General features: G+C 37.3%; 1 protein-coding gene and 1 pseudogene across 1 annotated transcript; both read left to right on the forward strand.

The window, feature by feature from the left end:
- LOC107225343 overlaps positions 1-3,021 on the forward strand; it is a 28,148-nt pseudogene extending 25,127 nt beyond the window's left edge.
- Positions 2,859-12,624, forward strand: LOC107218383. The gene is made up of 3 exons (XM_015656237.2): positions 2,859-3,058; positions 10,376-10,508; positions 12,152-12,624. Exons 1-3 carry the CDS (start codon positions 3,050-3,052, stop codon positions 12,259-12,261), a joined length of 252 nt encoding a protein of 83 aa, XP_015511723.1. The 5' UTR covers positions 2,859-3,049; the 3' UTR covers positions 12,262-12,624.
- Positions 12,625-15,999: the final 3,375 nt, after the last annotated feature.

Here is a 15,999-nt window from a genome sequence, read left to right on the forward strand (position 1 = left end):
AGATTTTATCCAAATATATAATATGTACATATATGGCGAGGACGATCGCTGTTCGAGATTGTAACGTCGATTGATTGACTTTTTATATTTTTATTTTTTTTTTTATTTTTCTCACTTCTGTGCAGCAGACTTTTCGTATCGCGAATCTTAAACGATTTCGTATTTATTTCGTACCTCGCTGCCGTTGCTTTTGCTGTTCCACGAAACGCGTTCGTTGTCAAAATATGCAATGAAAAGAGTCGACCTTCCTCGTTATTGAAAATAAACGAAGAGTAGCTTGCGACTCGATGATGCGTTATACCTGTACCGTAATAATTCAATTTATTATATTATAGTTTACGTAAAAAAAAAAAAAAAAAACTGTAATGCATTGAGCGAAAAAATAAATATATGAATAAAAAAAAAAGAAAAAAAAAAAACGCAAGTCTAGACGTTGAGTTTTTCGTTCTTGAGGCCGGACTATTTTTTTTTTAACTCTGTCAACGCGTCGTTGTGTTTTTTTCTTTCTTGACATTCATCTTCTTCTTCTTCTTCTTCTCTCTGGTGAATGCGGTTTCCGCATTCCTTGCGGATACTTACGAAATGTGTAATTTAAAAATCGTGAGATTTTATGGATTTTGCCGTGTAATATTTTCAAGGATCATTCAAGGCAGCCTGCGGTATAAGCTATGCTGCCAGCTATCATCGTCGTAAAGATGTTTAGATTGTTTCTATCGTACAGGAGTAATCGGTTTTAATTTGTAATTGCCCCGGCATTGACCATAACCAGGTCCGGATTCCACCTGAAAATTAGATGCAATTACCATTACATTACATTACATTACGTTGATACTCCATCGCATGGATTCAAGTGAAACGAACGCGCGTATAATGCTTGCGTTTAACTTTATAATACCTTGTGGGAAGTGACGCGGTACGATTGCATAATTTCCTTATATCTGGCCCTTTTTAACACGTCGCAAGTACGCCATCCGAGATTCGTAATTAACTTCAGAGACACACACCGACGTACAGAAATTATATTCTTAGATTTTATAACCTCTGTACATTTACACTTTGTTACGATTATAAAAATTATTCTTCAAGATCGTTTGTTATTTTCACCGTCGTACGAGTCGCGGTGTATTTTTATTCATATCGGCGCTGATGAGATGATGTTCTTGTCGTGGAAAAGAAACGGCCAAGCGAAGAAAATGAGTATGAAAAAGTAAAGAAAATAATATTTTATGTACGTGATCATCTGAGATTCCGAGATTTAATTAACTTGTGCGGCTGCGTCTATAAAAAGACCACCCCGCGGTACATGAATCAACTCTTTGAGCGATTACTCATCGTGTAAATATTTTATAGATTAATTAATTTTTCAACGTATCAGCGAAAGGAAAAAAAAAAAAAAAACAATAATTCACAGCCTGAAAGAAGCTTTAACATTTATTTATCCGTGGAAGAAATAACTGCTATTTTTTTAATGCTTACACGATTTACTTCGATTTTACCAGATTCCAATTTCGTTGACGAGCTTCTTCTCAAACTATTCGTATATAATATTCTGTTGAATTTGCGAAATGGTTTGAAAAACAAAAAATTCTAAGCTTCTGTTCTTTTCTTTTTGCGGAAAAGACGAGTTCTTTTGTTTTCCCAGTGAGTAGGTGGCTCAAAAAAATTTAATCATTTAGAAATCCAAACGAAATTAGTCATTGATAGCTGACCTGATCTGCAAGCTTTAATATTTCACATTTTCTTTTTACTCCGTCGAATTTTCCTCAAATATATTTCTCCCCCGTAATTACGATGCTTATTATCCGTTCGAATATTTCGCGAAAGGGTTAAAACTGGATTCATTTGCCAATTTTGGTACCTATAATCGAAAAAATGGGGCATTCTACGGTCTGCGGTAAGACATTGGCACAGCCTGAGTCACATATCAGCAAAGACGGCAAAGTCCGTGGAACCGTATCTGCGTCCACAATAAGTATATACCATAAATAATTCATCCCCGCGATAAAGCGGTACATATAAGTTTATAATTAGTTATCAAGGCTGTAATACAGCGAGGAATATACGCTAAAGAAACACGCTCGAAAGAAACGAATGGCGCTATACCGATGCGAAATCGAAAGTGTCTAAGTAAATAAATTCGTGCGAAATTAACAAATTAGATGCCTGAGTGTAGATAAGTTCGAAGAATATTGCGAAAATAAATTGTTGAATTATTGAGTCAGCTTATCGGGGGAATTGGCCGAAGCGAAAATTGTTAAAATATATTAAAATACAGTTTCAACTATAGAGTTAAACTTATTTCTGTACCTGTAATAGGGGAGTATAAATTTTTTATCACAGCAGCGCTCAAAAGTATTTTGATAATATAAAATTCGCTATTACTTTGATGAATCGTTTTTCTTACTTTTCCTTATTTCAACTTTATTTTCCAGTAATGGAGAGTTAATTTTTAACAATTACGTAGAACATCGAATTTGTTTCAAAAAATAATATTACCGATTTCTATAGTTTGTTCCTGCATGCAATTAACTCAATTATTATCTTTCTCAAAACACTTTTTTCAGCGCTAATGTATATACTTGTTGCAACGACGCCAATTTATTCTACGAGGAATATTTTTCCGGGCATAAAAACTGGGCTCTTCTCACTGCGGTAGTGAAAAAAACGAGAGAAAAAAAAAAGAAACAGGCACGAGGAAGGCGAATTTCGCGCTTCCGGAATCCGGCGACAACCCTTCTCGCCCGATTTTACCCCCGGGGCTCAGGCCACCTTGACCGTCACGTGGATAACCGGATGGCGGGGGGGGGCCCGTGGCCTCCGTCGGATAGATATAAGTCCCAGTCGGGCCCCCACCTTGAACAGAACACGATACCAAGCTACACAGTGTGCCTTACCCCTACGGTGCGAACAGTTGTTGTAAGAACGCAACCTGCTACCTCAGTAAGTTTACTCGTTAAGCCGGCGAATCGAAACGACAGTGCGGGTGAAAAACGAGGAAAATTCAGTAAATCAACAAAGAAAGAAAAAAAAAGGAAAACTACAAAACAACATGAAATTCGTAAGTATACAATACACGGTGTTTGGAAAGGCTTTACACACCCCCTGAAAGTGAAATGAAATCTCGGGAAATGGTTTCTTACATTTGATACAATTTTCTACATTTTTTTCACGAGACGTGTTTAGGTTGACGTTTTTTTTTTTTTTTGTCTTTTAAACAATATACGGAGGAAGCGTTACTTGTACGCATGGATGATAATTTTAGAACATCGTGTTTCGTCATTGCGTCGTGTCTGGAGTTCACGTATATAATAAGTACGTAGATACACTGACAAGTGTGTACGAGGCGAAAACCGTGAAGAAATTTCGAGCGATCATGTAACTTCTCTTCTTGTCTTGCGTACAGTTGTTTGACCAGTAAAACTCCCGTCAGGCGAAGACGTCGTAAAAAATAAAACGCACGCTCGGCGAGGATTGTCGCAATGAAAGTGAATATAAATATAACGACGTAATTTATACGGGATGATTTTGCGTCGAGACACTTCGATCATTATTTCATACTATATTATATTACGTAGTCATCGGTGCTGACAAGTTTCAATCGGAATTATCCGTAAACCTGTCGCGTTTTACAGTCACTATAAATTACTCTGGTAATAGTAAAGATCGAATTTATGCTGCTAATTTTACAATTGTTAAATTTTTTTCGCAAATTCCTCCGCCAGCTGTTAATCACGATTTTTGAACCTATATTTAAGATAGATTATATTCCGATAGCGGGTTTAAAAGTTTAAAATTTGACCCCAAAAGTATTATTCGCGATTTTGTAACTGTATATATAATGGAAAAAAAATAAACAAGTAAACAATTACACGAATCAAGAAGGAAATTTATGAAAATCAGGTATATTCAATCTTTCGTAATCTTATCGGTACAAGTTTGAAAAAGAATGAATTGATCCGTGTCTGTTTGACATTATATAGTCGAATACATCAAGATTGCGCATACGTTAGACGTTTGTTGATTTTTATTTAAAACGAGTAAACTGCCTTGACCGTTGATCGGGAACGAGATAAAATAAAACTTTTCATCTCCGTCTCCGTCTCGTTCTTGAAATTTGTGGTAAACAAAAAAAGAAAAAAAAAAAAAAAAAGAGGGAATCGGCAATTAAAATGATTCGCATAACGATGATGCTGGCGAACGACAAACCGAGCAAATCGTAGTAAAACGGTGATTCATTCATGCAGAGATAGCGCGGCAAATACACGGCAATATCGCGCGTATTATTATAGCCCTCGGCAAAACAGGTCGAACCCACGATGTTGGCTTCGGCCTTGCCGGAGGCGTGCGGAACACGCTTCCAGGCTCTTAAAGAGGAGGATGTCGGATGACAGTCAACCGGAGGGGGGGGGGGGGGGAATGAAAATGGCCCACTGACACGGTCATTCATTATTGCGATCCTTCTCGTCAACGGAAAGATTTTTATCCCGGACGGTTTAACGACGAAGAAAAAAAAATCAAAAAAAAAACACACACACACACACACACGTTTGAGATTTCTATTTTCTGACAGCTCTATTTTCTTTTTCTAATCTTTCGAAAAGGTCATTGACAGTATAAATCCGGAATTCGATGAGATTCCACAGCAGCTCAGGTCGCCATCTTGAATTTATGATTCAAGTCAGAAGATATAGATCGTGGAGGAAAAATTGTCATGGTCAAAATTTTAGAGAATCTCAAGTTTTTTTTACAGCAAATTGTTTTATTCCTATTTTTAATCGGAAGTCGAAAATTGGCGAGTCATTTGGCGAAAAACTTTCTTTCTAATAAATTCAATACGGCTGTCGAAGTTACTGCACAATTACTGAATTTATTTCACTGGTGTAAATTATGTTTTGCTGCAATATTTTGAATAACGAATCATCCGATTTTTTGATCACAGTTAAGATTATCCAGATCCTCCATTTTCATTTTGTATCTAGAACGGCGGATTTATGGGTTACGGTGGCGAATAAAACTAGTTAGGAACCGTGCCAAGTGACCAATTACATCAGAAACTTCTTGCACTATACGGAGGTAAAAAAAAAAAATCCCTGCAACTGTCTCTACGACAAATAAAAATCGTCCGTGAAAGGCTCGGCCGCTTGTTCAGGGTTCGCTTTCATGTCGTGATCAGCGATTATCGAGTGTATCTTGTACCGGGAAAAGTAAACTAAATTGGTACTCGATATTCGAATCGGTTAAAAAATCAATCGGAATTGACGATTTTCGTCTGTCGTTCAAGTAGCGTATTTCTTTTTTGAGTTTGTTGAACGAAATTGTTTCTCTTCATTCGCACATTTTTCAACTCGATATTTTGGCCTGAATTTTGTAACTCTGGGGTATTTGGGATCGCTGATCACGAATTTGAAATCACAATTTAATAATTTCTAAATCCAAGATGACGGATCCGATACGGCGGACATAAAATCGAAAAAAAAAAACTTCGAAAATCAAAATTCGATAATTCTGACCGAATCTTGTTACCCGGGAGTTTTTGAGCTTGCAGAAAAGTATCAAAGATAATTTGAAGATGATTTTTAGGTGGGACACTGATAATTCCACCGTGACTGAAAGAAAACTTTCGGGTTTTCGTTGAACTCTGGTCCTTTTTTTTCTTTCTTTTTTTGAGAGCGAGTTACCAAAAATTTTGGTAGCCACAAGCCGGAGGTCTCCGTCTTTCCGTCTCGCTTTGACAGCTATAATATCCTTGAACTTTTATTCGTTGTCTTAATGGGCATACTTACACGTATACTCGCAATAAAACTCCCGGTTTGTCCAGAGTCAAAGGTATTTGCTTCTTGCACCGCACGATCGGCACTGATAGATAAGGAAATTATTATTGTGTGTAGGTATAAAGCGTATCATTATACGTTGTGCAAACCGTTGTTCTGCACCGGCTAAACCTAAAACACGTCTCGTACTTTACACACTCGCGTGTATGCACATATTTATATATAAATTTATACATGTATACACGCAACGGCACGATTAGTGAAATCTGTCAATCAATTCTACACTTTGCCGGGTATATTTCGAACTTTCGTTATTTCTCTTCGGTGGATTAAAACGAATGAAATTAGTTCCACTCGCCACTTGCAGCACCGATATCACGTATCTCCGTCGTTACACGCGTGTCGCAAATTATCGTTCGTTTTTTGGCTGTCTCTTTATTTGAAAAAAATTGTCCTTTTTTGCATTATTCACACAGAATCTCGCTTCCACCGTATCGTTTCAAACATTCAGGATTTTGAGGAGGGGGATTTGATTTGGCGCCGTTTAATTGCAACTGCCTGGCATTCACGATCAGCTGAATTCCACCTATTGACCAATATCTGCGATTTGAGTTCTCCCGACGTACACGCGTCGAGTCGACTCGATTCGGTCAACCGTGACTATTGAGCCTGGATTCTTACGGACAAGCCCCGACTGTGTTCTCTAGCCTTGCGTTTTGCCGCTGAACACAGTATCTGATTCCGACACTCGAGAGATCGGGTTGCGAATTCGCTCGGCACGGGGTCTTGCGGCTAATAAAAGGATGTCGGTCGGTGTTACTTCACGACGACTGCACAGTGCGAGAAATAACTCGAGTCAATTGCAACGCGGCAAGTATCGAGCGGCTTGTGTTCGTAATAACCGATCGTAAATGAAATTTGCGAAAATATTTTATAACCCCGAATCTTTGCCTTCGTATAAAAGAAGACGTTCTTTTCATTTATTACCTACACGTACGAATTTCATTGCGGTCTTGTGAATTTTTACGCTTCAACGATCGGTGATTCTGTTTATAATCGTGTCCGGTTTGGGGGATGTTGAAAAAATCGGTCCTCAGCCACCGCGGACGTTGAAGCGCAAGTCGGTTCGTTGAACAAACTCGATCGGCACTCCGCACTTTCACATTTTGCCGATCGTGGATTTTAAGCTGTTTCGGTTGGATTACGCGAAGACAATGAGACTGTTATGCTCGGCGAAAAGGAGGCGAGGTTGGTTACGCAAATATGAGGACAGCCGTAAATATCGTATCGCGAATTTCTTGATTACAGATATAACGTAGCTGGGAGTTTGCAAAATCTCAAAACTGCAGCGCGAATTTTCGGAAGCTGGACGTCGATCGCGATACTTTTTCCTTTTAAAATCGAGACAATCTTGTCGTAATTACCGAATTTGAATTCCCCGCGTCTAGCTTGTCATCGTGCGTATCTAATTAATAATTACCATCCAACATTCTTCTCACATTTCTCGTTGCGGAACATAACGATCCTGTCCCTCGGTCGTGTAACGCGACAATTGATTGTCACGCTGCGAGACGTTTGTGATAATTAAACGGGAAAACGTTAGTTTTAAAATTGCGATTAAATTGGAAAAAGGAAACTTAATCTTCAACTTGTAAATTGAAAATTTTAGATAAGAGATCTGCGATTGGGATTAATTTCGCATTACAGCCTGATATGCCGAGGCATAATACATCGCACGAGTCTAGAAAGCATGTCCAATATATCTCGGCTCCACTGGGCGAACGTATCAGCTGCCTGCTGCTGCATTAATACCTTATAAATTATCGTGTGGAATTAACGGTAGTCGGTGTGCGGTTTGCAGGCCTCATTATGCTCACACCTTAATTAATTGATTCATCCGCTTCTTAGGTGTATTTAATCGAAAATACAAAGCAGTGGTATTAACAATGAAATAGTCGTATATCTACGCGTATAATTTGAGTATCGTTCGGTTATACGATTCCAATTTTTGGACGGGTCTGAAATTGTAGAAGGATTGGAAAATTGAAGGGTCACGTATTTCGGTTTTTTGGGGGCGGGGTTTTAGTTTTTTAATTTTGAATTATTTAATGGCGAAAGTTGAAGTAAAGATGTCAAACTTTTACGAATTAACAAAGTTTCGAATTGCCGGTAACCCGAAGGCTCGAAATTTCGAAATGCAAGATTCTGATAATTCAAGTTAAGATAGTTGCGAATAAAATTTCGAAAAATTAAGTTCGACAAAGTGATATTCCAAAAATTAAAATATACTCGTACAGCGTAGTTTGTTCAGCGGATGCGTGTGAAAAGTCGGTAAAATAGATCAAAGTGGTGAATTTTCACCAAGCCAGAAATTCATAGAACTGAAAATCTTGGATCATTCGGAATTTCGATGTTTCAAATTTATTAATTTTCCCAATTTCAGAACTTTGCATTTTCTCCTTTTGGAACTTTGCACTTTCGGAACTTTGAGCGTCGAATTTCGGACGATTCGAAACTTTGCATTTCGACCTTTCGCGTAATTTAAAGTCGATTCGTATGTTTAAAAAAATCCACACTGCCATCCCTCTAATTTCTAATCTTTCCGACTTCGCAACGTTAGTCTAACTTTGTGGATTCGCAACGCGGGTGTGCAATCGCAGAGCAATACTTATTACGTACGGTGTCTAATCGCACGTCGAACAAACCCCGTGTAGTACAGCGTAAAACGAACCAGCACACATCCGTACGTGAAGGTTCGAAAGGTACGGAATAAGCTGCATGCTCTGTTTTGCACAGATAAGTCGCACGGTCACACGGAAGTCCGACGATCAGCTGAGAATGCCGCTCACACCTAATCAACGCGTCTATTTATAACTATTTCCCTCGAAGAAATTGAAAGACTCTTTCGTTTCTTGTAAAAAAAATGTTTGAATTTATTTCCCGTGAACAGAATATTCCTATTTCTTGAATTTCCAAAGTGAAAAATTTTTGACGAATGTTTAACTTGTACGAATAATAACCTGGAACATGTCTGATTGCAATATGAAATAATTTTGCGATTGTCGTTATTTCTTCGTAAATCAGGTCGCGAATTATACGCAACCCTTTAGAAAATACAGGTTATTCCTAGAAACGTAGTGAATTTCTTTTCCCGACACGTGAAGAAACGAGAAAGATCATTTTTACACCGCGAAGGCGGTGTTTCTCTGTAATAACGGTTATCGATAGATCGTTAAATCGGTTTAGCGAAAAATTCATTATAATTATCGAGCCATTGTTCAGGAACACCTTATAGAAATGTGAAAGTATAAAGAGCGCGATAATGGGCCCACATGTTGCGTCTGGTGGCCCGTAAACACACGTCTATTAACGGGGATAACATAAACCTGGAAATTAAAACTCGCCTAGTTTTCTTCCTTTTCTTCCCTTTCTCGCAGCTCGAACAGTGAAACTTAAAATTAGCGACCCGGGTGCAAAAGCTGCGGTTCGTTTATTTCTTTTCCGAATTAACCCGCGATCGGATCTATCTTCAAAATATCAATCCAACTCGCGAATTGATCGGTTTATATATTTTCGGATCGTTTCAGGGGACAAAGTGAACGCATAAAAAGTGCAGACTGCGTGCACAGAGCGACTGGATTACGAGGAGTAATTATGATATTGCCGTCGGGACTTTCTTATTTTGCAAATAAACAACTTTCCCGCTTCCCGTTGCGGGCCTATTATTAGTTGAAATAATATTTCTCACAATGCCGCTACGGGTGTACATAAATTATTTACCTGTCGGTGTAACACTGATCGTTAATATTTCAACTTGATTGCGATAATTATTCCGGCTACAGAAAGACGTTTCAAATTTTATAGCTCATTACTTAATACTGAATAACATACGGCATATACGTTACGTATTAAAATCAGACAGGCTTAAGCGCGAAATGTTTCTGCACATCCGAAATCGTTACTCAAGATGTCTTCTTTTCAACTTGGTTTGAATAATTTCTCCGAAATTCCAAGCGAGTTTCTCACGGCGTAAGATTTTTTTATTTTTTTTTTTTTTTTACACTTTGATTTTTTTTGACTTCATCTCCCGCTCGTTTATTTGTTTTATATTGCCCGGTATTACGTACACTTGTCGCGATACCATCGGGTTTGAATTTCTTTATTCCATTTTCATTTCTCTTATTTCTCTATAATTCCCGCGTGTGTAAGAATCAGTTGCAGAAGTTCGTTCAAACCTCGAATATACAAGACTCGCCTAAATTTCATCTCAACTTTGCGTGTCGTAAAGTTCTTGCTTACCGCGAATAGAGAAAATGGGAAAAAGGGAATCCAGCAAGACGTCGGTGGAATTTAGCGAACGTGTTTACCAACCGCAATAACAAACTTTTTACAAGTCTCACCTCGGTGGGTTGTAAAAATTCGAAAACACGCAATATCGGATTTTACCAAACGCGTAAACTCTCTCTCTCTCTGTCTCTCTCTCTCCCTCTCTTGAAACAAACTCGCCGAATCAGCCACGCGTGAAAAAAAAAAAAAAAAAAACACGAACAAATTTTTGTCCAATGCTCAGCGAATTTAAACCCAGGAATTATTGTGCTTTTCAGATCACCTTGGCAGTTTGTTTCCTCGCCATCCTGGCCGGCGTCTTTGCCCAGGATTATTACAGACAACTATATGCCGAAATTGGATCCTACCCTCAGAGGAGTTCGGGCCTTAGGGACCCCCGATCAAACCGAGGTGAGGAGGAGGAGGAGGAGATTATCCCAACTTTTTAATTGCAAGGAAGCAACGAATTAATCTCGTTGTTCGGTGATAAATTCACGTGGGAATACCTGGTCCTGTTTTTTTGGTTAAATATTTGTCTATTCATTCATTCAATCGGTGTGGTTTGTTTCACTTTTTGTAAATCGTTGAGGCATTTCCGCGTATTTTAAAATTACTCAATCCTGACCGCGGTCAAAAAGTCGGAGAAAAAGCATCGAATATACAATCAACTCTTAAAATCGTTACGACTGTTAATCCGTAGACCGTAAAAGATGAGAGTGGAGTTATTCCGGTATTCCAACATCCCAGAAAGGAAGCAGTGACGGTGAAAATTAGAAAAATTTTTCCAAAAAATCAACCGAACGACAAGTATGTCAAAATTTCGCGCCGTTAGCTTTTTCAAACTGTAATTTATCGCAGAATCGTTAAACGTTTAGAAAGTTTTATTACATCGTTTGTAAAATATTTATCTAACAATGTCATAAATGTGTATATCGGATTTATACACAGATATACAATTAAACAATGCAACGTTATGCAACAATTTTATAACGATCGACAACCGATTTCGAATAAAATACCTCAAGTTTCCACGCGTGTATAAAAAAAAAAAAAAAACCTTTAATTTGGGTACAGTGAATTGTTTTTTTCCTGCTTTATTCATTTTTCTTCGTCTTGGAATTTTCATACAAACTTATAACGTAATAACAGAGTGCAAAGATCACGCGGCTAATGCATTTAAATATATCCTTTTATACGCACGCACCACGCATTTCGTGTGTGAAAATATCAATCTTACCGATTTCAAATGATATATAATAAATGGCCGGCAGTTTCTCACTCGACACTATATATATGTAACACAAATAGTCTAACACTCGCCTGTAATTATTTAACGTCAATTATAAATGTAACATGTTTTAATTACTTGATTACCGAGACTGCAGTTGGTAGAATATATATATATATATATATATATATATATATATTTATTGTATGTATACAGTACGAGAATCCCGATACGCTACAGTAAATTTTAAAACAACTTTATGCACGCCAATAGTCATTATTATCGTTAATTTATTAAACGTTCTGAAACTCGGTGTAGATACATTTATACGAATTAGTTTCTTTTCGTTTACATTTCTGCTTCTATTATCACCTTTTCCAGTATAAGTTTAACGATCGAATGACTTATCATTGACAATACGGTAATTTTCAGCAGGATATTTCGTTTCCTGAATTTATTATAGCTACTTCTGTGTTACTATAAACAGTAAAAACTGTGCATGGATGAAATAATAATCGGATTATAGATCTTGTCAATCTCGTTACTCGTACGATTAAATTCAATTGAAAAATTCTTCCGGGCTATAAAATAAAAATATCGATTCTGCTTGACACGCGAAAAATCTTAAACGATAAACAAGTTGTATGGATACGTAATGAAATAAAAGCGGAATCCGGCATTGGCGTCTGATTGAGTTTAATTAATTAATCGACTCACGTGGAACGAGAAATCGAAAAATGATTGGTAAAAAAAAAAGTAAAAAATTTGCGTACAATGAAAAACGAAAAGTTGAGGGTGGTGTTAAAGAGGGTTAATTTGGTCCTAGGTCCAGTCGTATTTCCCGCCGGTCCACCATCACCCAGCGATGAGACAAGCGGCGTGATCGTCGGAGCTAGTGGCTACGGATTTGTACCCCCAGGTAACCAGAAATACTGAGATCTTCGCCAAGGTTGCAGGGAGTAATTAAGGAAAATATGAATCAACGAAAAATGGCAAAATTCAGAGCGTCGCGTCGATCCGAATGCGGGGAAACGACGCTAAGATTCGATTCCGCGCATTCCTAACACACGTTGTATAAAAAAAACATACGTCCGTACATATACATATGTGTATGGCATACACACACACACGTACATACATGAAACACTTGGACGCTGTCTATCTGTATAATATTTTTTACAAATTATAGACGAATTAATTAACACTCTCTCTCTCACTCACACGGACATTCCCAAGCACAAACAAGTCACACTTTCACAAGCACTTATTTATAAATAAACGCTATTTATGTTATCATTATTGAATAACCTCTTCAGGTGTGTGTTTTTCTTTTTATTGTTGTTTCACTTATTTTTTTGTTTTCTTATTTTGGGTGTGTTAAAAACTTACCCTGTGGCAGGGATGTTGTATATATATACACAAATTATTACTGCATGGTGCGTCGATTATGATTGTTCGAATTTTTTTGGTTACTTTTGTGGTTGTGTGTGTTTTTGTTTCTCCTTTTTGTACGTATGTACATATATATACTTAATCTTATCTACAATCAGTTTGGGACGGTATAATTAATTTTTTCCTGACAAAGCGAAAGTCGTCGCACAATTGCAGTCTGGTGTACATAGCACCTGTAATGTTGTACGTTATAAATCACTGGGAAAAGGTAGAAGACCCCAATTAGTTGGGTAATTTACTTAACAATTAAAGAAAAGAACAAGGCAAGAAAAGAAAAAAAAAAAAAACATCCAAGACGAAACGTGAAACAAGGTGAACGTATATCTTGCATGATTAGTATAAATGTTTAACAAGTTGTGTGTCTGTTTTATATGTTGTGAAATATTGAACGAATGCACGATGTATTTAAATATCGTATTTTTTTTTGATTTTTATCACCGTTTTGCATGATTTTCCCTGGGAGAGAGAAAAAAAAGTTGGAAAAAAAAGAAATTTTACATACCATACGATAAGTACCAACCCCTTGAAACGCATGCCAGTTATAAAGGAAAACACAAAATTCCTCCCCTATTTCCCAAAAAAGCACTGGTTTAATTGTAAGTTGCACAACCTCCTAAGTATTTCTGTGGTGTACTAAAAATTTATGGGGGTGCAGGTTGAAGAAAATCTGAATTTTTAAGACGAGACAGATATTTTTAAACATCGATCTTATTCGTTTGCACGAATAATGCATTATGTGACAAGGGAATAAAGTCGGAGAACTCATATTTCCCGGAAATGCGGGAGAAAAGTGTCACATTTTTCCCGCAGATTAGGGAAATAAAGTTAATAGGGAACAATACGCTACTTTTGTCCCGTTTTTCAGATAAAAAAAAAGTTAACGTTACCGTCGAGTCGGGATTAAAATTTTTTATTAATAATTCGATGCGCTTATACCGTCTGATATTTTAATAACGAGCCTTGAACTCAGCTCGACGACCCGTCAAACGCGGTGAAGTAACCTTCGTTTATCCATACGCGAACCATAAAGTAGATGTATCAATATTACACAAGTGAGAAGAATCAAGATATGCGGGAATTGGGTAACGACGCTTTACACACACACACGCGCAGCGAAACGCGAGTATAAACGCGAATATTTTTGCCCGGGGTTAAACTTACAGTTGCACGTATGCGCAACGTTGTTGTACGAGAGTTGAATGATCTCTGGATCGCAATGCCTGGGTCAAGTTCACATTTTTCGCTCCGGGCGATCCGCCTCACGGTTAATAAAATTAACAAATAACAAAATCTGAGTCAGTAAGGCCTGATTGCCACCCATTCGCTTAGAAATGAAAATGTTGTCTCAAACCAAAAAAAAAAAAAAAATGTCTTTATTTGAGTAGAGACAGAATTTTTGGACGATGTTGAGATCTTTTGGATATGTTACAGAAATTGAGTCTTTCTTTCATTTTTTTTTACTTCTTCAAGGTTTTCTTCTCGCAACGTGAGAATAATTGTACACTGAGGGAAGTTTGATTTCTTAGAATAACTAGAAAAATTGAGCAAAACAGGTATAGTTTAAAAAACTGTTCGAATATTGTTGGAATTACGAAAAACGAGCTACGCCTAACAATTTTGCGCTATCGTCGATCCTTTTTTGGTTGTTGCGACGCAAAATCAGTTTCTGAGGTTTACTCTACTTTTTTAGTTAAACAAGGCTTTAACGTCAATTTGTCGTTGCACAAGCGTTAAATTTTCGCAAGAGTTGCAAGAAAATCTAGCAACAGCGATCGTAGTGAGGAAGAATAATAACGGATACTAGACTTTCCGGTAACAGCAAGAAAACTAATTTTCATATTCTACCTAGAACTATATTTTTCGATTATGGTAAAAAATGATAATAGTTAAGGACCGAGCGGTAACCGGAATTAGAAATTTCTCTCCGTATTAAAAATAAATAGCGGTAATCGATTTTTCATAAGATATTACCTCCTATTTGATGAAAATCAAGATCGTATAACATAATTTACAGAAAAAGCGAATGAGTTAAACCGGAAACCGGTCGCTATATCCGTACAAAACGTTTGCCTCGTTAATTTAATACGTTTAATTTATCGGATTGTTAGCGTATATCATATCATACTTGTATTCATTCATAAAACAATCCAAAGCTTCGTGTTCGGTCTATTATATAATGTGTAATAACAGTATTAATAGACGCGAGAAATTCTTGGGATTTTTATATGTTAATTGTTGCAACGCGCCTTTCAATTATTACTACACCAAGTCAATTCCCGCCGCTTAATTTGCGTATCTTGTCTACACGTGGAATATACGCGCATACTTTTACCCACTTTGTAATTATGCACGCTTCACGTATTTATCGTAATGTACCCATGGCTTACATGTGTAAAAGAGACACACACACGTTCGGTGGCTTCCCACGCCTTGACCCACTGATTGTAAACTGCGACTTTGAGCCAAATTTACCAGAATATTTTCATTTTATTGTGAATATATTTATACATATACCAGGCGTTTTGATTTATTCCGGACGTTTAAAACACCCCGATTCCTAAATGTGCCGATGATCAATTAATTGATAAACAAGAGTTATCGAGAACATAACGATTCGCTCAAATGCGCAGGATCAAAAAGTTGTCGCGGATGCGATATTTCGCAAGAAGCTTTCGCAACGTCGGAACAAGTCTTATTATTACAATTTTTGCGGAACGTATTATACCATAATTACTTTGCAATTACTGGATATTATTTTAAGTATTTTGGGATTTCTTTTTTTTTTTTTTTTTATGGTGCAGCTAATTCAGTTGTTCACACAGCTGAAACGATTCTTGCTGATTTAATTTCAAATTGACCGTAACTAAACGTCACAATTTACCTTCCACCTAACGGCAAAGTGTGTCGTGGAAGAAACTCGGAATTTTGCCTTTCAATTTTCAATCACGAGGCTTGGAGCCGATGTGATAACCGGTCAGTCCAGAAATCGTTGAACTACACGAGTATGTGGCCAATAATTAATCGACAGGTGTGTTCGACGCGTGAATCGGATTTAAGGTGATTGAAAATCGATATCGGATTCCAATATCTAATATCTCCAAAATCAGGATCATCCAACGATCGATTCTACGATCCATATAATAATCGAATAAAATCAGGCTTGATCTCGAGTTTTGGCAAACATGTTGTGAAAATAATTTAACCTGATTATTACTCACGTCA

Source organism: Neodiprion lecontei, chromosome 4 (assembly GCF_021901455.1).
Source record: "Neodiprion lecontei isolate iyNeoLeco1 chromosome 4, iyNeoLeco1.1, whole genome shotgun sequence".
Taxonomy (NCBI): Eukaryota; Metazoa; Arthropoda; class Insecta; order Hymenoptera; family Diprionidae; genus Neodiprion; species Neodiprion lecontei.

Excerpts from the sequence above, each read along its gene's own strand:
- LOC107218383 (XM_015656237.2), top strand. Across the intron at positions 10,509-12,151 it reads GGACCCCCGATCAAACCGAG|GTCCAGTCGTATTTCCCGCC; the intron begins GTGAGGAGGAGG and ends ATTTGGTCCTAG.